Source organism: Dermochelys coriacea, chromosome 13, assembly GCF_009764565.3.
Source record: "Dermochelys coriacea isolate rDerCor1 chromosome 13, rDerCor1.pri.v4, whole genome shotgun sequence".
Lineage (NCBI taxonomy): Eukaryota > Metazoa > Chordata > Testudines > Dermochelyidae > Dermochelys > Dermochelys coriacea.
The window spans coordinates 38,606,550-38,632,544 of record NC_050080.1 but is presented as its reverse complement, the minus strand read 5'-3'; the positions used below and the strand labels follow the sequence as shown (position 1 = coordinate 38,632,544).

Here is a 25,995-nt window from a genome sequence, read left to right as displayed (position 1 = left end):
GGGGAAGAATCAGAAGGAGGAAGTGGAGGGAGATGGTGGAAATTCCCATTGTTTTAGACCTGTCCTGTATGTTCCCGCCCCTGGCTCCGCCTCCTGTGCAAGGAGCCCCGCCCCTGCAAAGCTCCTCCCCCTCTGGGATAACTTCTTTCCTAGCTCTGCCCCTCCACCTCAGCCCCTTTCCCTGCTCTCCCCCCTCCTGCAGAGACTCCCCTGTTCTCCCATTGACCTCACCTCTTTTGCCATAAGCCCCACCCCTCCTCAATTAGACCCGCCCCTTCTGCCATTGCCACCTCCCTAGGCCCGTCCTTCCCACCCCTTTCTCCATGAGCCCCCCCAACCCCTCTCTTCACCCTCGTGCCCCCCTTTTCCCCATTGGGCCCTATCTCTTCCTCCTTAGCCCCGCCCCTTCCTAAATTACCCCAACCCTTCTTCCTTAATTGAACTCCTCCCCTTATTGGCCCCTCCCACTTCCTAAGAGCTACTCCTGTCACCCGACCCCTTCCTCTACAGAGCCCCATTAGCCCCACCCCTTCCTCCATTAGTCCCTCCTAGTTCCCTTCTTCCCCCTCCCCCGCTTAGTTCCTCTTTTTTTGTGACCAGAATTGACCCCGCCCCTTTCTCTTTGACCCACCTCTCATGCCCCATGTGGGGGAGGAGGGGGAGCATAAGAAGACTCCACATACTTCTCCAGACCCCGCCTCCTCCCCTGCAGAGAAGAGGTGGGGCTAAGGAAGTGGGAGGGGTCAACGGAGGAAGGGGTGGGGCTAAGGAGGTGGGTGGGCCAGTGGAAGCTGGGGGTCATGGGTTATGAGGCAAAAATGAGGTGGGGTGAGCACGCAGGTGGGCCTATGGGGATTGGCATATGGCGAGGAACCAGTTGGGTGCCATTTTGGTATGACCCACCAAAATGAACCCTGGCTCTATTTCCCTCTCCCCCCCCAAATCTAGCCTCAGCTACCCTGGGCGGTCAGGAAATAGTCTTGGGAATACGGGCGGGGGGGAGTTCCCCCCAATTCCCCATCATGCACCCCCCGTAGTAGCCCCAAGCTCCCCATGCCCCTCCCCTCCCTCCTGCCCTACAACTTCACCCTCCCACCACCGGCTCCTCCCATCTCAGCCCCCTTCATCCCAGCCTACTGCCCCACCCCCTCCCTTCCTCCCACCCATCATCGTAACCCCTTCCCCAAAGTGCCCACCTGGCATTTTCTAACCTGAGGGCAAGAGAAGACGGAAGAGACAGGAGGAGTACAGTGGGGGGGGAGGTTCCCCCATCCACTCCATATTTCCCTCCCCACCAACACCAAAGAGCTGAAGAACCCAGATGTGCAGATCTTGAAGCACTTTCCCAAGGGGGCCGGATCGTCCTCTTCCACGTCACAGATGGGGAAACTGAGGTATGGCGCAAGGTCACCCAATGGTAGAGCTCGGAATTGAACCCAGGAGTCCTGTCCTCTAGTCCAGTGCTCTACCCCTTAGGACTCACCCCCACAACACAGCCTGGACCCAGCCACCTCAGTCCCTGCTGGCGCCTCTCACCAGTTGTTCTGCTTTGACAAGTGAAAAACCATCCCCTGTCGATCGGGGTGATTCCGTTCAACCGAACTTTCCGATTTGGGCCCAGAAATAAATAGTCGCTATCGGATTATACAGTATGATAGGTGATGGATGGAGCAGAGTGGTGAATTTGCCCCTCAGAACGGGTGGTTGGCCAAAAATGCCACTTTAGTTGAAATGAAAAGATTTCAACCGACCTGTCCGTTTCGATAATACTTCATGGAGGGAAGAAACCACGACGCGGTTTTGAGACGGCGGGAAAATGTTCCAAAACAAAATCCATTGGGTGCCTTTAAACCCGCTCAAAAAGCTCGCCAGCCGAGCAGGGTATTTTGATTTTATCGGGGAAAAGCCCCCAACATTTCAATCCACCCAAAGTGATTTTTTTTCGTTCAATGGGAAATTGTGAACACTGGTTTTCCTGCAGTTTTTTCACATTTGTTTTTTAATTAAGCAATTTCCCATAAACGGAAAATCCAATTCCCATCCATCGCTCTGTATGATTGAATATAGCATAGAATATTAAAAGATTTAATCTATTTCTGTATGTATACATACACTAAGTACTAGATTATTTAAGATTATTGCTCTATCAGATCATTTTTCTACCAGATCTAGCACCAGGCTGGCACTCAGGAAACTTGGGTTCAAACCCCTGATCCACCCCAGACTCCCTGTATGACCGTGGTCAACTCACTTAACTGCTCCATGCCTCAGTTTCCCTTCTTGCTAATAATCACAGTTCCCTACCTAATAGGGGTATTGCGAGAGTAAATGGGGGAAAGGTTGTGAGATGCTCAGGTCTCACAGTCATAGCTGTTTTGGTAAGTACCATTGGTCGACACGGATACCCCACTGTTGATGGGAATTGTGGTACCCAAGAATCTCCTAAGAGCTCAATCATTTTACACCCAAGGTGAAATATCTTGAACCCCAACTGGTGCCATGGCTGGGCAGAAAGGATTCACCTTTGTGGGGCCTGAGGTTATTAACCATGAAACGACCCCAATGTAAAAAGAACATAAGATACTGGGTCAGACCAAAGGTCCGTCTAGCCCAGTATCCTGTATTCTGACAGCGGCCAGTGCCAGGTGTCCCAGAAACAGACGGATCATGATGCTCATTCTCTTGCCCTGCCTTTCTTGTTCTCTTCGCTGGAGTTCCCACCCGAAACAATTGGATCTTTTGCCAAAGGAGGGGAAGAAGGACCTGTCTTTGGGGAGGAGGAGAAAAGAGATGGGGAGAGATTCAAAGAAGGGAAAATGATGGAAAAAATAGAGATGATGGAAGCGGAAACTCTCAGGGTGAAGGGAAGGGGACAGGATTTGGGGCATGAAGGAAAAGACGGGTGGAACACACATCATCCAGGTGGCAATTTGGAAAAATTGAACAAAATCTTCATTTTGGGTGGACACGAAAATGAATTGTTTCAAAACTTTCAATGAGTTGAAAAGTCAAAAGAAGTTGAGTTCAGGTGGCACAAGACAGTGCGTTTTTTGGACACAATTGAAAGGTTTGGCATCAGTTGTGACCATTTGCATCCAATCGGACCTGTTCATTGGTTATTGGAATGGAACTAAGGAGAAAGGGAGAAAAAAAGTTGTTCAAAAGCGAAACGTCAAAATGTTGGGAACCGATGAGAGAAAATGCCACAATTTCCCTGGGATTGTTTTTGAGGTGGGAGGTTGACAAAAGGTATCTGGAGAAATTGACACAAATTCACAGACTGTTTTTGTGTCTATTTCATAGCACACCAGCTCTGTGCAAACTGGACCAGTGGCTCTAACGCGGGTCAGGGGAAAGACGGGGGAAGGTGGGATGGGACAAGGACCTGGGTTGGGCTGGAAACCAGTCAATATCCATGCTGGGAGTGATGGGATGCATAGGAGAATTATGGATGAATACCCGAGAGTGTGACGCAGCAGGGTGGATTGACCTGGGGGTGTCACAGGGGTGTTTTACTGGGACTGTCAGCATTAGGGATGGGAAAGCAGGGGGTGACTTGACTTCAGGGATGATACATGAGCCTGTAACCTGAGCCCAGGAGGTGGTTGGGGCCAGGTAACACCTTTGCTTGGGAAAGTGGACAAAGGCTGGAGGAGGAACCAGGGGGAGGAGGGGTGAGATGGCTGGAAGGGATTTCAGTTTGGAGAAGTCTGGGGAAATGAAGGGAGCCCCAGGGCTCGGGTCTAAGCTCCCTGCCCCCCAGAGGGACCTGACTGAGGGGTCCTGGTTGTACCTACAAGCTCTGTTTGGGACCGTGTTCCTGTCATCTAATAAACCTTCCATTTTAATGGCTGACTGAGAGTCACGGGGAATTGAAGGAAGAGGGGGGTGCAGGACCCTGACTCCCCCACATTCCATGACAACTGGTAGCAGTGGTGGGATCTACTGCACCCCGTGAACGGCACTTCCTGCAGTAAGTGACTGCAGAGCAGTAAAACGAAGGGGGATTGACGGGAACCAGGCATGCTGAAGATTCAGAGAGGAGCAGTTTTGGGGGGCGGAGGAGCTATGCTTAACCCCTGGGAGTATGAGGCCAGCATGTAACTGTTGCAGTAACGGGGTCCCCATCGGGAGTGCAGCGAGTGGTCCAAGGGGCGGAGGAGTCTGCGGCTAGACCCTGGGAGAGAGGTGGTGACCTGGAGAAGGGCTGGCACACTAGGGGTTCTCCCTGGAAACCTTGGGGAGCTGCGAGCACACAGATCTGCGAGTGGCCAGCAGGAAGATGTATAAGAAGTGCCTTAAGAGTGACCTGGTGGAGCTGTGCAGGCGGAGGGGGCTGCGCATTGGGTGGCTCAGAGAGGCTGTGGCCTCAGATCCAGCCAGCGAGAGGGAACCGGGCCCCATCCCTGCCCCAGCCGCTGAGTTCCAGGCTGAGTTGCAGAAAGATCCCTCCTTGCGGAAGCTCAGGGACCTGGCCGACCTCAGTATGGTACAGACCATGAGGAGAGGTTCCTGTGGGAGGAGGGGTTCCTGTACCGAGAATAGGCTCCCCCAGGGGAAGTGGAGTCCTGTGGGGTCAGGAGGCAGCTGGTGCTCCCCCAGAAGTATCACCACACGCTCCTGTACCTGGCCCATGACATCCCCCTCTCAGAGCACCAGGGAATCCGGCACACCGGGCAGAGGCTGCTACAGAACTTTTACTGGCCTGGGGTCTTTACCACTGTCCGGTAGTATTGCCGATCCTGCGACCCCTGTCAGAGGGTGGGGAAGGCCCGGGACAAGGGGAAAGCGGCTTTGAGGCCTTTGCCCATCATAGAGGAACCTTTCCAGAAGGTGGCCATGGACATAGTGGGGCCTCTCAGCAAGACGACCCGGTCAGGGAAGAAATACATTCTGGTGGTGGTAGATTTCTCCACCCGCTAACCCGAGGCAGTGCCCTGAGCTTCCACTGAAGCAGACACCGTGGCAGATGCGCTGCTGACCATTTTCAGCCAAGTGGGGTTCCCCAAGGAAGTCTTGACAGACCAAGGATCCAACTTCATGTCAGCTCTGTTCCGATGCTTGTGGGAGAAATGTGGGGTCCAGCACAACTGGGCCTCAGCATATCACCCCAAATCCAATGGGCTGGTGGAGAGGTTCAATGGGACGCTAAAGATGATGCTGAAAACCTTTATGAACCAGCACCGCAGGACTGGGACAAGTACTTACCTCACCTGCTGTTCGCATACAGGGAGGTACCCCAGGAGTCTACCGGGTTTTTGCCTTTTGAACTGTTATATGGAAGGAGGGTAAGGGGCCCCCTGGACCTGATGAGAGACGAATGGGAGGGGAAGGCCACTCCCAATGGAGAGTCAGTGGTGGGGTATGTCCTGATCTTCCGAAAGAGACTTGCTGAACTCATGGGCCTGGCCGGGGAGAATCTGGCCAGAGCCCAGAAGAAGCAGAAGGCCTGGTATGACCGCACGGCGTGGGCCCGCACCTGTGCCACCGGGGATCAGGTGATGGTTCTCAGCCCTGTGAGAAAGAACAAACTACAGGCCACCTGGGAATGTCCCTTCAAAGTTGTCAAGCAGGTAAATGAAGTAAACTATGTGGTGGAGCTGTCGAACCGAGCCCACCACCGCCGGGTGTACCATGTGAATAGGATGAAGCCGTATTATGCTGGGGGAATGTGGTGTTGGCTGGGTGTGGACATTGGGAGGAGCAGGGAGATGACCCTTTAATAGATCTATTCCCTGGGACCAGAGCTGTTTCACCCCTGGAAACAATTCCCCTCTCGGATCAGCTAACCCCTGCCCAGCAAGCTGAGATCAGGGGGGTGCTGCATCCATACCAACAGCTGTTTTCCAACCAGCCTGGACGCACTAATCTGACTGTCCACCGGGTACAGACAGGGTCGCACCCGCCGAAAAGATGCTCCCCCTTCTGAGTCACAGGGAAAACTGCTCAGGACCTGGAAAGAGAGGTCAGGGATATGCTGGCTTTGGGGGTGATCCAGCCACCTGCCAGCCCTTGGGCCTCGCCAGTGGTGCTGGTCCCCAGAAAGAACGGGTCGATCTGGTTCTGTGTGGATTATTGGAAGCTCAATGCCATCACTGTATCTGATGCCTACCCCATTCCCAGGCCTGACGAGCTCCTAGACAAATTGGGAGGAGCTCGATACCTTACCACCATGTACCTTACAAAGGGCTACTGGCAAGTGCCGCTGGATGCAGATGCCTGGCTGAAATCGGCCTTTATCACCCTCTGGGGCTCTGAGTTCCTGACCCTGCCTTTCGGCCTCAAGGGAGCGCCGGCCACCTTCCAGCGCCTGGTGGATCAGCTACTGAGGGGGATGGAGAGTTTTGCCTTGGCGTATATTGATGACATCTGGACCACATGTCCCAGGTTAGACAAATGCTGGACCGACTCCAGGAGGCTGGGCTGACTGTAAAAGTGAAGAAGTGCAAGGTGGGGATGGCTGAAGGATCTTACCTGGGCCATCGGGTGGGGAGCGGCTGCCTAAAGCCAGAACCAGCCAAGGTAGAGGTGATCAGAGACTGGCCCGCCCCCCAAACCAAAAAGCAGGTCCAAGCCTTTATTGGGATGGCAGAATGTTATCAAAGATTCGTGCCCCACTTTAGCGCCATAGCCACCCCCATCACTGAGCTGTGCAAGAAGGGGAAGCCAGACAAGGTGGTCTGGACCAAGCAGTGCCAGGAGGCTTTCTGGGCGCTGAAGGAGGCTCTGGTCAGGGGCCCAGTTGTGGCAAACCCAGACTTTGACAAGCCCTTCATGGTATTCACCGACACCTCAGACACGGAACTGGGGGGGGTGTTAATGCAGGAGGATGAAAAGGGGGAGAGACACCCCATCGTGTACCTGAGCAAGAAGTTCCTACTCTGGGAGGAAAACTACACGGCCATCGAGAAGGAGTGCCTGGCCATGGTATGGGCCCTCAAGAAACTAGAGCCATATCTCTTCGGGCGACACTTCACCATGGACACTGACTATTCTCCCTTGACCTGGCTACACCAGATGAGAGGAGCCAAGGCCAAACTCCTGAGGTGGAGCCTGCTCCTGCAGGATTATGACATGGACGTGGTCCATGCGAAGGGAAGTGCCAACATGATAGCGGATGTGTTGTCCCGGAGAGGGGGCCCTGAACTTCCCCAGGTCATGGGCCAGAGTGACCCCGCTCCATTCAGTCTCAAAGGGGGGAGACATGACACAGCAGGGAGTGGGATGTATTGACCTGGGGGTGTCGCAAGGGAGTTTTACTGGGAGTGTCAGCATTGGGGATGGGAGAGCAGGGGATGACTTGACTTGAAGGACGATACCTGAGCCTGTAACATGAGCACGGAGGGGGCTGGGGCCAGGTTACATCTTTGCTTGGGAATCTGGACAAAGGCTGGAGGAGGAACCAGGGGGAGGTGGGGTGAGACAGCTGGAGGGGGTTTCAGTTTGGAGTAGTCTGGGGAAACAGAGGGAGTCCCAGGGCTGGGGTCTAAGCTCCCTGCCCCCCAGAGGGACCTGACTGAGGGTCCTGGTTGTACCTAGAGGCTCTGTTTGGGACTGTGTTCCTGTCATCTAATAAACCTTCCATTTTACTGGCTGGCTGAGAGTCACGGGGAATTGCAGGAAGAGGGGGGTGCAGGGCCCTGACTCTCCCACACTCCGTGACAGAGAGGAACAGACACAAACGCAGACATGGCTACTTGTCCCCCACTATATCCCAGCGCCTGGGAACCCCCAGCACCAATACACAGCCCTCTTCCCTCCCCCCCATTATATCTCAAGCCCTGGGACTCCCAGCACCGAGATACGGCCCCAGCACCCCGCTATATCCCAGCCCCTGGAACCCCCGTGCGGAGATACAGCCCCGGCCCCCCTCTATATCCCAGCCCCTCGGACCCCCAGCACTGAGATACGGCCCCAGCACTGTGCTATATCCCAGCTCCTGGGACCCCCACACGGAGATACAGCCCCAGCCCCCCTCTATATCCCAGCCCCTGGGACCCCCAGCACTGAGATGCAGCCCCGGCACCCCGCTATATCCCAGCCCCTCGGACCCCCAGCAATGAGATACGGCCCCAGCACCCCTCTATATCCCAGCCCCTGGGACCCCCAGCACTAAGATACGGCCCCGGCACCCTGCTATATCCCAGCCCCTGGGATCCCCAGCACTGAGATACGGCCCCGGCTCCCCTCTATATCCCAGTCCCTGGGATCCCCGCATGGAGATACGGCCCCGGCATCCCACTATATCCCAGCCCCTGGGACCCCCACACTGAGATACAGCCCCGGCTCCCCACTATATCCCAGCCCCTGGGACTCCCACACTGAGATATGGCCCCCTCCCGCCCACTGTATCCCAGCCCCTGGGAACTCCCAGCACTGAGATACAACCCTGGGCCCCAGTTATATCCCAGCCCCCGGGAACCCCCAGCACTGAGACATGGCCCCTCCCCCCGCCCAATATATCCCAGCTCCCAGGAACCCCCAGCACTGAGACATGGTCCTTCCCCCCACCCACTATATCCCAGCCCCCAGGAACCCCCAGCACCGAGACACAGCCCCTCCCCCCACCCACTATATCCCAGCCCCCGGGAACCCCCAGCACCGAGACACATCCCCATCCCCACTCCCACTATATCCCATCCCTCCAGAAATTCCCAGCACCAAGACACGACCCTCCCCCTGCTATATCCCCTCCCCCAGGAACGCCTGACACCAAGACATGACCCGCGCCCCTCCCCCCCCCGCTATATCCCAAACCCTGGGAACCTCCATCACTGAAACACATCCTTGCTCCCTCCTATCCCCTGCTATATCCCAGCCCCCGGGAACGCCCGGCACCAAGGCACAGCCCATCCCATAGTTTTCACTAATTCTCTTGAGATCCAATGTGCACGAAGGGACATTTTCCACTCACCTCTGGCTGGGATCTTTTTTGCTCTTTGGATCCTTCCACTGTCCTCAGCCTGCAGGAGATTCCCAGATTTCCACTGACTGCAAAGTGGCTTGCCTTTGTCCCATTGCATTTATAAATCATTTACATGCACTCGAAGGTCTCCCAAATCTGATACCCTGAAAGGAGCTGGTGGAATCTCACATTTTCCCTTCCAAAGGGAATCCCGGCTTTTCCCAGTTTCCTCTGGTCCCGGACCGGGATGTGAAGTGAAGGATGGAGTCTGCCTGAGAGAAGAAAATCCCTGAAAATTTTTGTGTTCAAAGCATCGAAAAAACTTCATGGAAATACTTCTCTAGAATAAATTTGTTTTGACTTTAATATATAAAAATTAGATTAGATAAGAATAGATATCTTTCTAAAAGATAGACTATATATATATAAAATACACATCTATTGATCTATCCATCCATTCCCATACATCTCCACCTAATCTAAACTATCTATTTAGCCATCTCCATACACATCCATATATCTAATCTATCATCCATTGAGCCCCATCCTCAACTATCTATGTCATCCATCCATCCACACCCATCTATCTACCCAGCCAGCCAGCCAACCATCCCGATAAACACATCTATTTACACATCTATCCATCCATCCTTCCAGACACATGTCTAGCTATCTATCCGTCCGTCCATCCATCCCCATCCACACCCATCTAATCTATCCATCCATCCCCTTACATATCTAATCTATCCCCATGCACCGCCCTCTATCTAATCTGTCCTCTCTATCTCAATATAATATAATATAATATAATCCAAAGGATAATGTCTAATGGAAATGTTTCATCAAGACCCAACGGAAATATTTCGGCCTAATCCAAATGACAATCCAATTTTTTATCCAATCCTTTTGGTATTCCAGACAGAAAATCCTTGGGAAATTCTGCTTCCCAGGGAATCCCAGCTGTCCCATCCCATTCCAAGACTGCCGTGCCATGCAGGAGGGGAATCCTGTGGAGCAGCTGCCTGGAACTGGTGTTTGGGGGATGCCATGATTTTGCCCGGTTGGGAAACATCGGAAAGTTCTGAGCACATTTGGCTTGTTCTGGTGGCCAAAGGTGGATGAAGGGATGGGAAGGGCCCTTCAGGAGTAGTACAGAGAAGACACCCTTTGTCATCCCATCCCCTCAGCCAACCCAAACACGGCATTGGCTTTTCACAGGTCGGGACATCACTCCTTTGGCCAATCAGAAAGCATGGCTGTGAAGATGCCCAACCTCCCTTTTCTTTAACACCTCCATTGGTTTTCCCACCTCTGCTATTGCCAACGCATCCCTTCCCTCCACCACAAGCTCACCCTGAGAAATGAAGAGACTCTTTGTGTCCAGGTGGCAGGACCAAAAGCGGGGTTGAGATCTTCCTCCGGTGACTTCTCCTCCTCTTCCTCAGCCAGTCTCTGCAGGAGATGAGAGAGGCGGATGGGGATAGAGAGAGAGGGGTGGATGGGGATGGATAGATAGACAGACAGACAGAGATGGTGAATGGTGATAGATCGATCGATAGATCTTTCTCTTCTCTCTGGGCTGTCCCCATCTCTCTGTTCCAGCCCTGGTTCTCAGTGATCCAGCTGTTGCCCATGGTGCCCCACTGTGGCTGGCTGGGCCTGGCCGGCCTCCTTTCTCTCTTCGCTGCCTCAGTGGCAGCACCGGGTCAGGCAGGCGGCTCACTAGCCGGGTGATGGCAGCCCCACTTGGAGGGTGCCAAGGGCCGTGGTACCCAGGGGTGGGTGACGCAGAGGGGAGAGAAAAGCGGAAATATTAAAAGTGATGAAAATTCTCAATGGCTGGTTCTGAGCCTCCTTCTCCCTCCCGGCCTGGAGACGGAAAGACTCACTCCCTCGCCACTTCTCCATCCCTCCTTCCCTCCATCCTCACCCCGCCAACCCTGCACCTCTGCAGTTCTCTCTGTTCTGCCCTCCATAGGTATCCATCCATCCCTCCCCACTCCCCTCTCTCTCTCCCCCAGCTACCTGCCTAACCTAGCCGTCCATCCCTGTATGCCCCTCTGTCTATCGCTCTACCCATCCCTGTACATTCCTTTTTCTATCTAGCCAGCCAGCCTTGTGCACACCCATCTCTCCACCCCCATGCACTCCGTTTCTCTCCATTGCCCCCTCCATCCCCATGCTATTGATCCAGCCCTGTACACACCCATCTCTTTCTCTGACAATGGCAGTGCTCCATGCCAGTCGCTCTGCAAGTCTGTGTTGGGGGCTGTTTGCCAGCCGCTCCCCGCCCCCCGTGCACCCATCAGCCGGCACCTTTGACTCAGTGCCAGCTGGCTGGGGGCTGGCACGTGGGGAGGGGCTGTGTCCCCATGGGCACAAGGCTGGCACCTCCCCCCAGCGAGGGTGCCCGCCGGGCTGTCCCCCTCCCCCTCCCCCTCCCCGGGTGGCACCGAGCCATGCCGCAGCGTGGGGGGAGGGGGCATCTCCCTGGCAGCTGGTGCCCCTCCCCCCGCACAGCGTCACTCTGGGCATCAGGGCTGGCAGATGCTGTAGCCCCTCCTCTCCGCCTGCCTTTTTCTTTCGCTCTGGCCAGCCCGCCCACTTCCTCTGCTCTTCCTCCCTCCCGCTTCTACTCTCATGCCATCTCACCACCCTCTCGCTCCCTCTTTCCCTGCCTGGCCTGGCGGGTGCCCATCTCTGGACCCGGAGGGGGCGGGGAGACAGCCACCCCACTACTCCTCCGCCCGCTGCCCTTCTTCATTCTGTCCATTCCCCTCCCTCACTCAGACCCATTCTCCCAGACACTGGTGGCATCATGCCAAGCCCGCTGGGCCCATCCGCCCCCCTCCCCCCAATCTGGGCCCTCCGCCGCCGCATTGTTAATTAGCATCTGAATTAATTAAACCTGAGACACTAATTAAAATTCTTCCAGAGTAGGGGAGGTGGGGTGCTGGAGGGGATGCAAGGGGAAGAAAGAAGGAGAAAAAGGCATACGGAAAGACAAACAAAACTCCCAGGCCGGTGCTGGGGGCCAGGACCCCTGGGTTCCATTCCCCAGATCTGGGAGGGGAGTGCAGTCTAGTGGTTAGAGCGGGGAGGGAGGGGCTGGGAGCCCGGACTCCTGGGTTCTCTCACTGACTGGCGGGGCCCGTGTTAGTAGCTGTGCAGTACAGGCAACCCTTTGCTGAGTCTCACTCAGCCTCCTGTTGCCAGGTGAAGACCACCACCCCCCACGCCCCCGAAGCCGCTGGCTTCTCCCTCAGCCCTTCTTCCTTCCTCATTCCCACTTGCCCCCCCCCGGCTCCTTTTCTTCCACCTTGGTCTGCGGCCCTCACCCTCCTTCATGACTTCAGCCTTTTCTCTTGTTTTAAAGACCCCGGACGCGAGGCCCCCAAAATACCCTGCCACCCCCACCCCAATCACCAGGGACAGAAATCCAATTCACTGAGGAGCGAATTCACGTGGGGGGCGAGGGCAAGGAGAGGACACATGGGCGGGCACGGCCCCCCCGTCATAGGGGCACAGACAGAGGGAAACAGAAAATCCAGTGCCAGGTGAACCACACGAGGCTGAGGGAGTGAGGGGCACTGGCGGGGCAGGGGGGTTCAGGGGGCTTCAGGTTGGGAGTGAGGGGCATCAGCAGGGCGGGGAGTCGGGGGGGCACCAGCAGGGCGGGGGGCCGGGGGGCTGCGGGTCGGGAGTGGGGGGCTCCGGTGGGACGGGAGGGTGCGGGGGGGCTGTGGGTTGGGAGTGGGGGGCTCTGGCGGGACGGGGGGTGCAGGGAGCTGCGGGTCAGGAGTGGGGGGCACCAGGAGGGGGGGGCTGCGGGTCAGGAGTGGGGGCTCCGGCGGGACGGGAGGGTGCAGGGAGGCTGCGGGTCGGGAGTGGGAGGCACCGGCGGGTCAGGGGGTGCGGGGAGTGCGGGGGGCTGCGGGGCAGGAGTGGGGGGCACTGGTGGGGTAGGGGGGCCGGGGGGGCTGCGGGTCAGGAGTGAGGGGCTCTGGCGGGGTGGGAGGGCCGGGGGGGCTGTGGGTTGGGAGTGGGGGGCACCTGGAGGTCGGGGGTTGCGGGGGGCTGCGGGGCAGGAGTGGGGGGCACTGGTGGGGCAGGGGGGCCAGGGGGGCTGCGGGTCGGGAGTGAGGGGCTCCGGCGGGGCGGGGGCGGTGGGGGGCTGCGGGGCGGGAGTGGGGGGCACCGGCGGGCCGTGGGAGGACGCTGCAGTGAGGCAGCAAATTAATTTGAGGCGCGGCTGGAATATGAATGAAGCCGGGAGGGGGAGGGGCAGCAGCTCCACCTGCTGGCGGGACCTGGCTCTGCCCCCCGCCGCCCCCGCCCGATCCGGATTCCAGCCGCCGGAGAAACCCAGTCGATGGTATCGATCGGGGGGGGAATCCCCCCTGCCCTGGGCGTCCCCAGCGCTTCCGAGCCGCCATTCCCCCCAACCAGCTCCCCCAGGCCTGGGATCCCCCCTCCCTCTGCCTGCCCCCGCACCCCTTCCCTCCAGGCCTGGCATCCACCTCCCCCCAACCAGCCCCCCACACCGCCTGGGATCCCCCCTCTCTCTGCTTCCCCCCAGCCTCCCCTCCCCCCAACCACCCTCCCAGGCCTGGGATCCCCCCTCCCTCTACCTGCCCTCCAACCAGCCCCTCCTGGTGTGAGGTCCCCCCTCCCTCTGCTTCCCCCCCAACCTGCCCCCCTAGGCCTGGGATCCCCCTCCCCCAACCAGCCCTCTCCCCACCTGGTATGCCCCCTGGGTCTGCCTGCCCCCCCCTGCCCCCAGTCCCCACCCCACACTTGACCTCCAGACCCCTCCCTTTCTCACCAGCCCCAAACCAGGCAGTTCCCCCGCACCCAACGCACACACACTGGACACAAACTCTGTCTCTTGGGGGGGGCTGTTTTTATTTACGCAGCCCTCCCCCACCCCCCCATCTCTGTCCAGATCAAGAGCGGTCCCTGGTGGTGGCTGGCAGGAACCATGGCCCGATGGCGGGGCCGGGGGGTCCGTCACTGCCAGGCGGCTGCAGGGAAGTCGTTGATCTCTAGGGTCTCCTGCACCGGGACCCCCGCAGGGGGCGTATAGGCCACTCGCAGGCGCATCCGCAGGGGGGCCTGGAGGGAGAAGGGGGAGTCAGGGGGGTGGGGGCTGTGAGGAGCGATATAGGGGAGGGGATCCCCGGACTGACACCCCCCCTCACCTGGCCAGGGTTCCGCACACGCAGCCGCTGACTCAGGGGGGCCCCGTCCGGACCCGGCACCGACGTCCCGCTGGGGGCCTCCAACTCCAACTGCAGAGACTAGGGGGCGGGGTGGTCAGTGGGGGGCAACCCAGCCCTGAAATGCACTCTGTTCCCCATGCTCAGCCCCTTCCTCTGCCCTCCCCCATCCCCATCCCCCACCCTGCCCTATGGCACCAGTTCCCCCTCCCTCGCCCATCCCAAGTGTGACTCCCCTGCCCCCGCCAGAGATCGTCCCTGTCCCTAAGGTGGGACTCCAGGTCCCCAAGAGGGTTGGGGGGCAGAAGGAGGGGGGGCTCACCTTGGGCACGGCTGCCTGGAGCAGGAACCCCGAGGCAGTGCCGGGGCTGGTGCGGCTGGTGCTGGCCGTGATGAGGAGCAGGTGGGGGTCGGCTGGGGGGCGCTGGAAAGCGAAGTCCAGCCGCAGCCCGTCCCCCTCCCACACCGTCAGTGGGGGGATGGGGGGCGCTGGGGGGGAGAGATTGACACCAAGGACTCACGGGTGCCCCCACTCCACAAAATGCCCCCCACTGATTCCCAGCCCCCCCTTCATTCCTCACCGCCTCCCCACTTGACCCCAACCCCCATCCCTCACCCCAGCCTCTTTCCAGCCCCCCCATTCTTCACCACCCCCCACCTGACCTCAGCCCCCCATTCCTTACCCCCAGCCCCCCGCCTGACCTCAGCCCTTCATTCCTCACCACCAGCCCCCCACACACCTCACCGGCCCCCCACCTGATGCCAGCCCCCCATTCCTCACCGCCAGCCCCCCCACTCCTCACTGCCCTGCCTGATCCAGCCCCCCACTCCTCACCCCCAGCCTCTTCCCAGCCCCCCTCATTCCTCACCCCCCACCAGTTCCCAGCCTCCCCCCGATTTATCACCAGTCGTCACGTCTTCCAGCAAGTCCAGCAGAGATTCGGCCACAGGAGCATCTGAGCCTGCGGGGACCAGGGGGGCAGCTGGGGGTCCCCCTAGGAGATCCAAGAGGTCAGCGATCTAGAGGAGGAGAGAAAAGGTGGGGAGGTTGGGGGAGGACAGGGAGTGTCTAGGAGCCCCCCAGCACAGCGCCCCCCGGACCAGGCTGGGAGAAGGGGCACGGCCAGGACAACCCCCCAGACCAGGCTGGGAGAAGGGGCACGGCCAGGACGACCCCCCGGACCAAGCTGGGAGAAGGGGCACGGCCAGGACGCCCTCTCCCCCCCCCGGACCAGGCTGGGAGAAGGGGCACGGCCAGGACGACCCCCCGGACCAGGCTGGGAGAAGGGGCACGGCCAGGACGACCCCCCGGACCAGGCTGGGAGAAGGGGCACGGCCAGGACGCCCTCTCCCCCCCCCCCGGACCAGGCTGGGAGAAGGGGCACGGCCAGGACACCCTCTCCCCCCCCTGGACCAGGCTGGGAGAAGGGGCACGGCCAGGACGACCCCCCGGACCAGGCTGGGAGAAGGGGCACGGCCAGGACGCCCTCTCCCCCCCCCGGACCAGGCTGGGAGAAGGGGCACGGCCAGGACGCCCTCTCCCCCCCCCCGGACCAGGCTGGGAGAAGGGGCACGGCCAGGACGCCCTCTCCCCCCCCCGGACCAGGCTGGGAGAAGGGGCACGGCCAGGACAACCCCCCAGACCAGGCTGGGAGAAGGGGCACGGCCAGGACAACCCCCCAGACCAGGCTGGGAGAAGGGGCACGGCCAGGACGACCCCCCGGACCAGGCTGGGAGAAGGGGCACGGCCAGGACGACCCCCCGGACCAGGCTGGGAGAAGGGGCACGGCCAGGACGCCCTCTCCCCCCCCCGGACCAGGCTGGGAGAAGGGGCACGGCCAGGACGCCCTCTCCCCCCCCGGACCAGGCTGGGAGAAGGGGCACGGCCAGGATGACCCCCCGGACCAGGCTGGGAGAAGGGGCACGGCCAGGACGCCCTCTCCCCCCCGGGACCAGGACACGTTCCACACCTGGCTGGGCTCCTCCTGAGTGCTGGAGGACGACGCCCCCTTCTGGCCTCCTGGTGCAACAACCTCAGCTCCTTCCTCTTCCTCAGCCTTCACCAGCGGCATCTTCTCCAGCACAGACGCCCTGTGGGAATGAGCCTGAGAACCCCGGAGTCCTGGCTCCCAGCCCGCCCCACACTAAAGCCCATTCCCCTCCCGGACCCGGGGAGAGAACCCAGGAGTTCTGGCTCCCAGCCCGCCCCCCACTAGAGCCCATTCCCCTCCCGGACCCGGGGAGAGAACCCAGGAGTTCTGGCTCCCAGCCCGCCCCCCACTAGAGCCCATTCCCCTCCCGGACCCAGGGAGAGAACCCAGGAGTCCTGGTTCCCAGCCCGCCCCCCACTAGAGCCCATTCCCCTCCCGGACCCGGGGAGAGAACCCAGGAGTTCTGGCTCCCAGCCCGCCCCCCACTAGAGCCCATTCCCCTCCCGGACCCAGGGAGAGAACCCAGGAGTTCTGGCTCCCAGCCCGCCCCCCACTAGAGCCCATTCCCCTCCCGGACCTGGGGAGAGAACCCAGGAGTCCTGGCTCCCAGCCCGCCCCACACTAGAGCCCATTCCCCTCCCGGACCCGGGGAGAGAACCCAGGAGTTCTGGCTCCCAGCCCGCCCCCCACTAGAGCCCATTCCCCTCCCGGACCCAGGGAGAGAACCCAGGAGTTCTGGCTCCCAGCCCGCCTCCCACTAGAGCCCATTCCCCTCCCGGACCCGGGGAGAGAACCCAGGAGTCCTGGCTCCCAGCCCGCCCCACACTAGAGCCCATTCCCCTCCTGGACCCGGGGAGAGAACCCAGGAGTTCTGGCTCCCAGCCCGCCCCACACTAGAGCCCATTCCCCTCCCGGACCCGGGGAGAGAACCCAGGAGTCCTGGCTCCCAGCCCGCCCCACACTAGAGCCCATTTCCCTCCTGGACCCGGGGAGAGAACCCAGGAGTTCTGGCTCCCAGCCCCGCTCCAATCACCAGCCCCCACTCTCCACCCAGAGCCAGCGATGGGACCCAGGCGTCCTGGCTCCCCGCCCTCCCCCTACCTGAGGTGGTCATATTTCCTGAAGAGGGCGTTGTACTCCACCGCCCTCTGCTGGAGCTCGATGTCATGGCAGCTGCCGAACACCGAGACAATCCGCCGGATGCGGCTGGGCAGAGACAAATTGGGGCCCCATCAACTTCCAGCGGTAAAGGGGGGCTAGGGGGTGAAGGGAAAGGAGGGGGGAAGAGAGGTTCCTGGAGATAGGACGGCAGGAAGGATTTCAGGGTGCATGGGGGAGCTGGTAGGGGTTCCATGGAGATTTGGGGTGCATGCACAACACTGGGGTGCTGCTGGGTTGGAGCCACAGTGGGGACATGGGGTGCAGGGAGAGTTCTGGGAGGATTCATAAAAATCAGGGAGGGAAGAGAGGATTTTGGGGTTGCAGGGAGAATGCACTGGGATTCTGGGGTGTAGAGGGGATTTGGGGTACAGGGAATGTGCATGGGGATATTGAGGGTGCAGGGAGCATACACAGAGATATGAGGTGCAGGGAGCATGCATGTGACACTGGGGGTAGAGAAGGCATTCTGAGGGTGCAAGGAGCATGCAAAGGGATTCTGGGGGTCAATGGAGATTTGGGGTGCAGGGAGCATGCATGGGGATTCTGGGGGGATTTGGGATGCAGGGAGCATGCACGGGGATTATGGGGTGCTGAGGGGGATTTGGGGTGCAGGGGCCATGAACAGGGATTCTGGGGGTGCCTCACTCGATGTCCCCCGGCAGGCGGGTGCTGAGTTTCATGAGGGCCGTCAGGGCGAGGGCACGCGTGGGGGGCAGCGAGAGGTGAGACTGCAGCACCCGCTCCAGCAGCGCCAGCACCTGCCCCTCCTCCACCTGTGGGGGGCAACATGGGGCAAGGGGTGAGCCGGGACCAACGCCCCAGGTGTCATTCCCCTGCTGCCCCACAACCAGGTACCCCAATGCCCCTGACCCCGCAGCTCCAGCTTTCAGCCCCGCCCCCTGACCTGCACAGGCTCCGCCTCCTCGCAGCTGTCAGCTAATAGAAGGTCGCCATATTCGCCGATGCACCAGGTGGCCACCTGCACCAGGGGTTGCTGGGGGAAAAGCAGGGTGGGGGACGACCCCCCAAATGAGACAGTGGGGATTAGCCACCCCCAGAACTGTGTGGCCCCGCCCCCCACCAGGACTCCGCCTCCCCCCACCCGTTTCCTCCGTCCTCCTGCTGCTGGGACACTCCCTTCTCCCCCTCCCCCACCGAGACCCCCCTTCACCTGGGAGATGTCGCGGGCCAGTGCCCCATAGAGACGTCTCACGATGTAGGGGTGCAGCTCCCCAGCCTCCACAATTAGCTGGATCAGGCGGGAGACAGCATCATCCGGCACCGAGGAGCCGGCCTGGGGCAGGGAAGACCTGGTTACCTGCTGCCCCCCACCCACCGGGCCTCCTCCCCCCTCCCCCAGCTCCTGCACCCACCACAGAACCCTATCGACTCCTCTCCCAGCCCCCCATCTGCCCCTCCTCCCTGCCACTTACCCCAGTGCCCCTCCCTCCCCTCTCCCATCTATTCCTAGGCAGCCACTAATGAGTTAAAGAGCCCAAAGGGTCTAAAAGGGACCCTCTGTCAGTTTCCAGGGTGGGGCGCAGAGCCTGGAAACAGACGTGGGAGGATGGCAATGCGCCATGGGAGCCCCTAGAAACAGACATTGTCACAACTCATGTTCTATATGACACCTGCACCGTGACGGGAGAATACAAGCTCTTTCCCCCATCTGCCCCCGCCAACTATCCCCTCCAGCCCAGTCTCACCCCCACCCACAACCACACTGCCCCCCCAGGTCCCTCCACATGCTCCCTGCACCCCGATCTCCCCCTGCCCCCGTCCCTCCACGTGCTCTCTGCACCCCGATCTCCTCCTGTGCCCCCAGATCCCTCTGCATGCTCCCTGCACCCCAATCTCCTCCTGTGCCCCCAGATCCCTCCGCATGCTCCCTGCACCCCGATCTCCCTGCTGCCCCCACAGACCGAGATCCCCGCCTCTCACCATGGTCAGCACTTGCAGCATGGTATCTATGTGCCAGCGTTTGTTTGGGGCAAATCTGGGGGTGACAAGAGATAAAAGGGGTGTGGGGGCCACATGGTGACCCCCAGGCCCCGCTCCCCACCGTGCCCCCTGCCAGCCAGACTTACCTCTCGGCGGCAAGGAGCAGCCCAGAGGCACAGGGGGGCTTCATGGCCAGGGGACAGGTCTCCAGGAACCCCAGCAGCTCCTGAGTCATGGTCCGGACGTTGGCGCCCGTCATCAGGGCCAGGCTGAGATCCAGGGCGCGTCTGGGGGCAGGGAGGGAGGGGTCAGTCACCGGGGGGGGCTCAGTCATGGGGGGGGAAAAGGGGGTCAGTCACCGGGGGGCGCCCCCCCCCGTGTCTCACCGGTGGATGGAGGGGTCTGGGTCGCGCAGACAGGCCAGCACGGTGGCCCGGTGCCTCTGGAGGGCGCTCTGCTCCACATGCACCAGCCGCAGCAGGGACGTCAGGGCCACGGACCTGGGGAACAGCCCCCGCCCTGGGGTGAGTGCCCCACGTGGCCTCTCGGATGCCTGGGTCCCATTCCCGGATCTCCAGCCCCCCCAGCCCCTCCCCACCCTGAGCCCCCAAACTCAGATCCCCCCAACCCAGCACTCCTCCTGCACCCCCAAATACAGATCCGCTGACCCAGCCCTTCCCCACCCTGAACCCCCAAACTCAGGTCCCCAACCCAGCCCCTCCCTGCCCTGTACCCCCAAACTCAGATTCCCCCACTCAGCCCCTCCTCACCTCCCCAAACTCAGGTCCCCCAACCCAGCCCCTCTCCCGATCCTCCCAACTGCTCAAAACAGCTCCTCCCCACCATCTCGGACCCCCTCCAATCTAGCCCCACCCCCTCTCCCTTTCTCACCCAAAACCCAGCCCTTGCCCCTCATCCTCCCTGACTGCCCCACCCCCAAACCGAGCCCCACCCCCTGCTCCCTCCGTTCCCCCCCAACCCACCCCATCTCCACAGGGGGCTAATGTCCCGGACACCTGGGGCCCTTTCCCAGTCCTGGTCTCTTCCTGCCCCTTTTCTTACTAGGGGCCACGGGGAGTGTACCGGACGCCTGGGTCCTTTTACCTGATGTTCCGATCCCTGCTGAGGAGGAATCGTCCCAGAATATTGACAGCCAGAACCTGTGGGGGGGAACGGGGGAAGAGGTTGAAACTGGACACAACTTGCCCCAGTGGTACCAGCCCCGGACTGGGGGAGGGAAGCTGGGAAGGAGGGGATGGGGCAGAGCTGCTAGGGAATGAGCAGGGAATCAGATCCCAAGGTTAGAATACACCTAGGAGTGGGTTGGGTGGTGTTAACCTGCGGAACTACCCGCTACTGGATTTTGGCCCAAATGTTGAAGGGAGGGGGCTGGGAATGAGGGAAAGGGAGAGAGAATTGGAGGAGGAGTGGTGGGGTGTGGGGGAGGAATGGGGCAGAGAAGCCAAACAATGAGTGGGGAAATGGGTCTCATGATTAGATTGCTTCTGGGGCAGTTTGGGTGCATTGACCTGCAGAACTACCTGCTACTGGATTTGGGTCCGACTGCAGGAGGGAACGAGGCTCTGGAAGGGGGAGCAGGGCAAAGAGAACAAATGAGTGGGGAGGAAGGAGGGGATGGGGCAGAGCAGGCAGAGAGGGAGTGGGGAATCAGGCCCCAGGGTTAAATGATGCCTGGGAGGCGGTTGGGGGGCATTAACCTGCGGAACTACCTGCTACTGGATTCTGAACTGATTGGGGGAAAGGGGGAGCAAGCCAGAGTCCCGGTTGGAGGAGTGCTCCCCCCAGTGGGTGGGCTCAGGTTTGTTCCCCCCCCATACCCGCAGGCCGGGTGCCGAGTGCACCGCCGTGATGGTCAGCACCGTCTCGTACAACACCGCACTGCCCACGTTGTGCGAGGTCTCCGTGTTTGTGGCCACCTGGCGGAGGGGAGACGGGGGGGGGTGGTCAGTGCCGGCTCGGTGCTTGCTCCCCCCTCCCCCACCCCATGTCCCACCACCTGGGCCAGGGTGTCGTTCATGGCCTCGCTGGCTTCCTCGCTGCCCTGTCCAAGGACTCTCAGCAGCCGCAGGACACGCACCTGGGGGAGGAGATTGGGGGGTCAGAGAGGGAGGTGTCGGGGGAGGGTGGTGAGAGGGACCCCAAGGGGCGGGGGGACTAGGGGGATGACAGAGGAATGGGAAGGAGTTGGGGGTGTGTTTGAGGGGATGGGGAAGAGCAAGGTGGGGAGAGTGAGGCTGGGGGGCAGGGAAGGGGGTTACCTGCAGGAAGGGGTCGCTGACCCCCATGATGCTGTGCTCCAGCGAGTATCCTGACACCTCCAAGTTGTGCAGCATCTCCACCACTCGGGGCACGGCCTGCAGGGGGAAGGGGGGTGAGTATATTGCCCCCCATATCACTCCTATCACCCCCTCCCTTCTCTCCCCACCCCCCCATATCCCCTACCATCCTCTGGGAATACCTATCCCCAGCTCTGGGAGGGGAGTGGGGTCTGGGGGCTAGAACTCCTGGGTTCTCTCCCAGCTGCGTGAGGTGAGTGGGGTGGAGTGGTTAGAACAGGGGGGTGCTGGGAGCCAGGACTCCGGGGTTCTCTCCCAGCTGCATGAGGGGAGGGGGGAGGAGTGGTTAGAGCAGGGGGTGCCGGGAGCCAGGACTCCTGGGTTCTCTCCCAGCTGCGTGAGGGGAGGGGAGTGTAGCGGTTAGAGCAGGGGGTGCTGGGAGCCAGGACTCCTGGGTTCTCTCACCTTGCGGAAGTGATTCAAGACATCGGGGCTTCGCTCGCACATTTCCGTGATCAGCAGCAGGGTGCCGTGAAGGAGGCCTGACATGAGGCCGACAGGTGTCAGTCAAGTCCCCGGGCTCAGGGCGAGGATTGTAACCCCCGCCCCTTCTCTCTGGGCTGAAGTCCCTCACCAGGGCGTCAGTTAACATTTGGGGCTGCAGGACAATCCTTGGCAGGGGCCAGCTCCTCTGCTGTTGGGGGTCATGGCCTACGAGGGTATTTTGCTAAGAGGGGTATGACCCCTAGGTGTGCCTCAGTTTCCCCACGGTCTCCCTAGCCATTGGGGGAGGGAGTGTTTGAGTCCATCTGGGTTGGAGTCTAATGGACCAGGGAGGCGTGGGCGGACCCCGCTGGACCCTGGGGGGGCGACACCTCCCGTCTGCAGCACCCACAGACTGGTTTCCATGGCTGCTGCCGGGCAGCAGAAGGAAAAAGGAGGGGCTGGAGCCAGAAGGTCCCTCTAGGGGTCCAACCCTCCATCCCCACGTCTGCTCCCCCCCATCCTAGAAAGGTTGGGGTGGAAGGATATCCAGGGTCCCACGCGCTGAGGCAGCATCACGGTGCGGGATGGGGGGGTTCTCCAGCAGGGATGGGGTGTTTCAGGTGGGCAGAAATTCCCAGTGGCCGGGGGGGGCATTCAGGATGGGGGGCATTTCGGGGGGGAAGAGGTTCCCGGCAGACAGGAATTCCCAGTGGCCGGGGGGGGGCATTCAGGATGGGGGGGCATTTCGGGGGGAAGAGGTTCCCGGCAGACAGGAATTCCCAGTGGCCGGGGGGGCATTCAGGGGGGTGGGGCACTGAGGATCGGGGGGATGGGGCATTTCAGGGGGCAGAGGTTCCCGGTGGCCGGGGGGTGGGACACTGAGAATCAGGGGGATGGGGTATTCCGGGGGACAGAGGTTCCCGGCGGCTGGGGAGGCACTGAGGATGTGGGGGGGGCATCTCGTGGGGCGGAGGTCCCCGGCGGCCGGGGCACTGAGGACTGGGGGGACAGGGCATTTCAGGGGGCAGAAGTTCCTGGGGGGGTGGGGGGACCGAGGATGGGGGGACGGGGTGTTTCAGGGGCAGAGGTTCCCGGCGGCCGGGTGGTGGGGCACTGAGGATCGGGGGGACGGGGCTTTTCAGGGGGCAGAGGTTCCCGGCGGTCGGGGAGCGGCACCGAGGATGGGGGGAACGGGGCATTTCAGGGGCCAGAGGTTCCCGGCGGCCGGGGGGGGAGGCATCGAGGGGATGGGGGGATGGGGCGTTTCGGGGTCCCTCACCGTGGCTGCGCTCCTTGAGGAGCCGGTCGCAGATGGGGACGAAGATGTCGGAGAGCTCTGGGACTTTGCGGACGATGTGGACAGCGCAGGCCACGGCCTGGGGGGGCAGAGAGGGGGGTTAGGAGTTGCAGGGGTGCAGGGATCTGGGTTATAGGGAGCAGAAGGGGGTGGGGGAAGGGGGAAGAAGGGAGGCTCCGGGGCCAGAGGGATCGTAGGGGATGGGGGTCCCGGTGAGGAGGGGTTGGGGGCAGAGAGGTTGGGGGGTCCCCACTCACCTTCCTGCGCACGGGGGCCGGGGCGTCCCGCACGAGTCGCTGCACCTCCCCCGCCAGGTCGCGACACATCCCGGCTGAGCCCAGGGAGCCAAGACAGGCCAGCGCCAGGCCCTGCACGCAGGGCGAGGGGTGCGCCAGGTCACTGCGGGGAGACGGGGCGTGAACCCTGAGGACTGGCCCAGTGACCCGGATCCCAAACGGCCATAGCCCAGCTCTCAGCCCCCCAAACCCCAACCTGGACACCCCAACCCCTCCAACCTCATCCTCTGAAGCCCAAATTCCTGTCTTCACCGCCCAGATTCAACCCTAGCCCCCCAAACTCCAGTTCCCCATAGCCAGAAGCTCCCGAGTTCCTGAACCCCCATATCTCAGCCAGAGCCCCTCAGAATCATGAGCCCCCTTGGGGTCCCCCCAAATCTCCAATCCTCAGCCCCCCCAACACCAGCCCTCTTGGGGTCCCCCCCTCACTTCTTGATGCTATTGGTCAGGAGCAAGTGGGCGTCCTGCCTCTCGTCCAATAGGAGCGCAGCACCCAGGTAGCCTATCCGTTTCTGGTGGAATTGGGGTGAGGCCAAGAGCTTCAGACACTCCATCTGGGGGGACAATGGGGGGCATGGGGTAGAGGGGATCAGTGGGGGGATGGGCAACAGGGAAGGGGAGGGGACACTGGAGGAAAGAGCAGCAGCGGGGTGCAACTGGAGATGGGGGTACAGGGTGGGAGGATTGGGGGTGCAGGCAGTTAAGGAGCAACAGGTGGAAGAGAAATTAACAATAATCTTAGTACCCATCTTGCCCTGCTGGGGTCCCTCCTGGGGGGAGCAGATGGGTTGGGGTGCAGAGGGGTGATATTGGGGTCCCACCAGGCCTGGGGGCATAGCAGGACAGGGTTTGTGGGTCTCTGGGGGCATGAAGGGAAGATATTGAGATCTTGGGGGGACTAGAGGTGCAATGGGGGTTATCATGGTGTGGAGGTGTAGAGGGGAGCCTTGGGGTGTGGAGGTGCAATGGGGGGCCTGGGTGTGCAGTTGGGGATATCAAGGTCTGGGCGTGAAGTGGGGGATATTGGGGCATGAAGGGGCACTAGGAAGTCTGGGGGTACAGTGGGGAATATCAGGGCCTGGGTGTGCAGAGGGGGTCTCAGGGTGCAATGGGAGATATTGGGGTGTGGAGGGGCAGTAGGAGGTTGGGGTTCATTGGGGGATATCGGTGTGTGGATGTCCTGTGGGGGGCCTGGGGGTGCAGCGGGGGAAAATGGAGTCTGGGTGTGCAGTGGGGGATATCAGGGTGTGGGGGTACAGTGGGGGATATTGGGGTGCAGAGGGGCAGTAGGAGGTCGGGGTGCAGTGGGAAATATCAGGGTCTGGGGATGCAGTGGGAGATATAAAGGTCTGGGGGTGCAGTGGGGGATATCGGGGTGCAGAGGGGCAGTAGGACCTCTGGGGGTGCAGTGGGGGATACTGAGATGTGGGGGTGCAGTGGGGGCCTGGGGTATAAGGGTGCGGTTCCCTTACCTGGCCAAAGTGGGCAGGGTACCCCAGCAGGTGGATGTAGAGCAGTTTGGTGAGGTTGGTGGTGCCGGCCTGTGGGTCCCCGGCCCGAATGGCCCCCCGGATCCGGGCACACTCCCGCTGCACCAGCTCCTGCTCCATCGCCTGTGTCCGCGCCCCCCGCACTCCCCGGATCAGCTCCGGGAGCGTCACGAGGGGGTCCCCCATCCTGGGAGGAGAGGGAAGGGGTTACTCCCCAGGCACAGCGGCCCCTAACTGAACCCCACGAACCCTGTATCCCAGTCCCCCCGCTCCTCATCCCCTCTCCTTCACTCCCTCCCCCCAATGCCCTTCCCCCACTCACCACGTCTCTCCCCCGACTTCATTCCCCCCCATAGATCCCCCTGGGCCCCATTTCCCCCTCCCTGACCCCATCCCCTCGCCCCTCCCTTCCCGCCCGCCACGTGCACCTGGGCCCCCTTCCTCTTTGCCACCCACATTCCGTTCCCCCCAGTACCCCGCACCGGACCCCCTTCTGGACCCTCGCTTCCCCCTCACTGGCTGCTCTCCTAAATCAGCCCCTCCCCCTCCATCTCTCCAGGACTGGGGGGGGCTCCGCTCCCCGCCCCCCCTTACCTGCCTGTCTCCAGACTTCCGCAGAAGACCTCACCTGTGTGCTGCGCTCACCTGGCGCCCGGGGCCCCCTACTGGCCGCGGGACGGAACTTCACCCATTGGGGCCGCCGGGAGCCGGCACCGGGGGTGGGGAAGCAAAAACAGGGGGGATAAGAGGCAACTGGGGAGTTGGGGAAGCAAAGTTGGGGGGCCTGGGAAAACAGGGGGATCAGGGGGCGCACTGCTTGGGGGTTCGGCTGGAAGCAGGGGGTGGGGGCAATAACTGAGGGATTGGGGCTTCTGGGGGGCAAAAACTGGGGGGTTCTGGGGAAAATGGAGGAGTCTTTGGGGGGAACCGGGGGTTCAGGGAGCTACTCGGTATTCAGGGGGGGTTTCTGAG

At 61.1% G+C, this 25,995-nt stretch overlaps 2 protein-coding genes across 9 annotated transcripts in view; both read right to left on the bottom strand.

Annotated features, from left to right (window-relative positions):
• The window catches only part of THTPA (thiamine triphosphatase), a 44,077-nt gene extending 32,748 nt beyond the window's left edge, over positions 1-11,329 (bottom strand). Inside the window, exons 1-3 of one of the 5 annotated variants that reach the window (XM_043495978.1) lie at positions 11,112-11,329; positions 10,259-10,357; positions 8,915-9,173 (exon numbers count right to left, since the gene is read on the bottom strand). The gene's annotated coding sequence lies outside the window, so the exon portion shown is untranslated. Of the gene's footprint in view, positions 1-8,914; positions 9,178-10,258; positions 10,358-10,930; positions 10,992-11,111 lie in introns of those variants that run through there. The other 4 variants (XM_043495976.1, XM_043495974.1, XM_043495975.1 and 1 more) reach the window with 4 other exon arrangements.
• A 2,429-nt stretch (positions 11,330-13,758) lies between these two features.
• Positions 13,759-25,733, bottom strand: AP1G2 (adaptor related protein complex 1 subunit gamma 2). 4 transcript variants are annotated; one of them, XM_038370245.2, is made up of 22 exons: positions 25,652-25,733; positions 25,006-25,210; positions 23,963-24,087; positions 23,495-23,636; positions 23,220-23,316; positions 21,920-21,996; positions 21,437-21,532; positions 21,175-21,255; positions 20,996-21,094; positions 20,262-20,317; positions 19,544-19,657; positions 19,304-19,444; positions 19,158-19,212; positions 18,388-18,510; positions 18,121-18,210; positions 17,862-17,989; positions 17,157-17,261; positions 16,095-16,215; positions 15,030-15,144; positions 14,447-14,613; positions 14,107-14,205; positions 13,759-14,020 (listed from the first exon to the last, which is right to left on the bottom strand). In XM_038370245.2, exons 2-22 carry the CDS (start codon positions 25,207-25,209, stop codon positions 13,916-13,918), a joined length of 2,340 nt encoding a protein of 779 aa, XP_038226173.1. In that variant the 5' UTR covers position 25,210; positions 25,652-25,733; the 3' UTR covers positions 13,759-13,915. The 4 variants fall into 4 exon arrangements, with proteins under 4 accessions (XP_038226173.1, XP_038226172.1, XP_043351879.1 ...); XM_038370244.2 differs by having other exon boundaries at positions 25,618-25,679; XM_043495944.1 differs by having other exon boundaries at positions 13,809-14,020; positions 25,669-25,710.
• Positions 25,734-25,995: the final 262 nt, after the last annotated feature.

Coding starts and splice junctions, on each gene's coding strand:
- AP1G2 (XM_038370245.2), bottom strand. CDS start 25,209: ATGGGGGACCCCCTCGTGACGCTCCCGGAGCTGATCCGGGGAGTGCGG. Junction 17,262..17,861: donor CGCCTGCCGGGGGACATCGA/GTGAGGCACCCC, acceptor GTCTCTGCCCAG/CCGCATCCGGCGGATTGTCT. Junction 14,614..15,029: donor GCTGGAAGACGTGACGACTG/GTGATAAATCGG, acceptor TCTCCCCCCCAG/CGCCCCCCATCCCCCCACTG.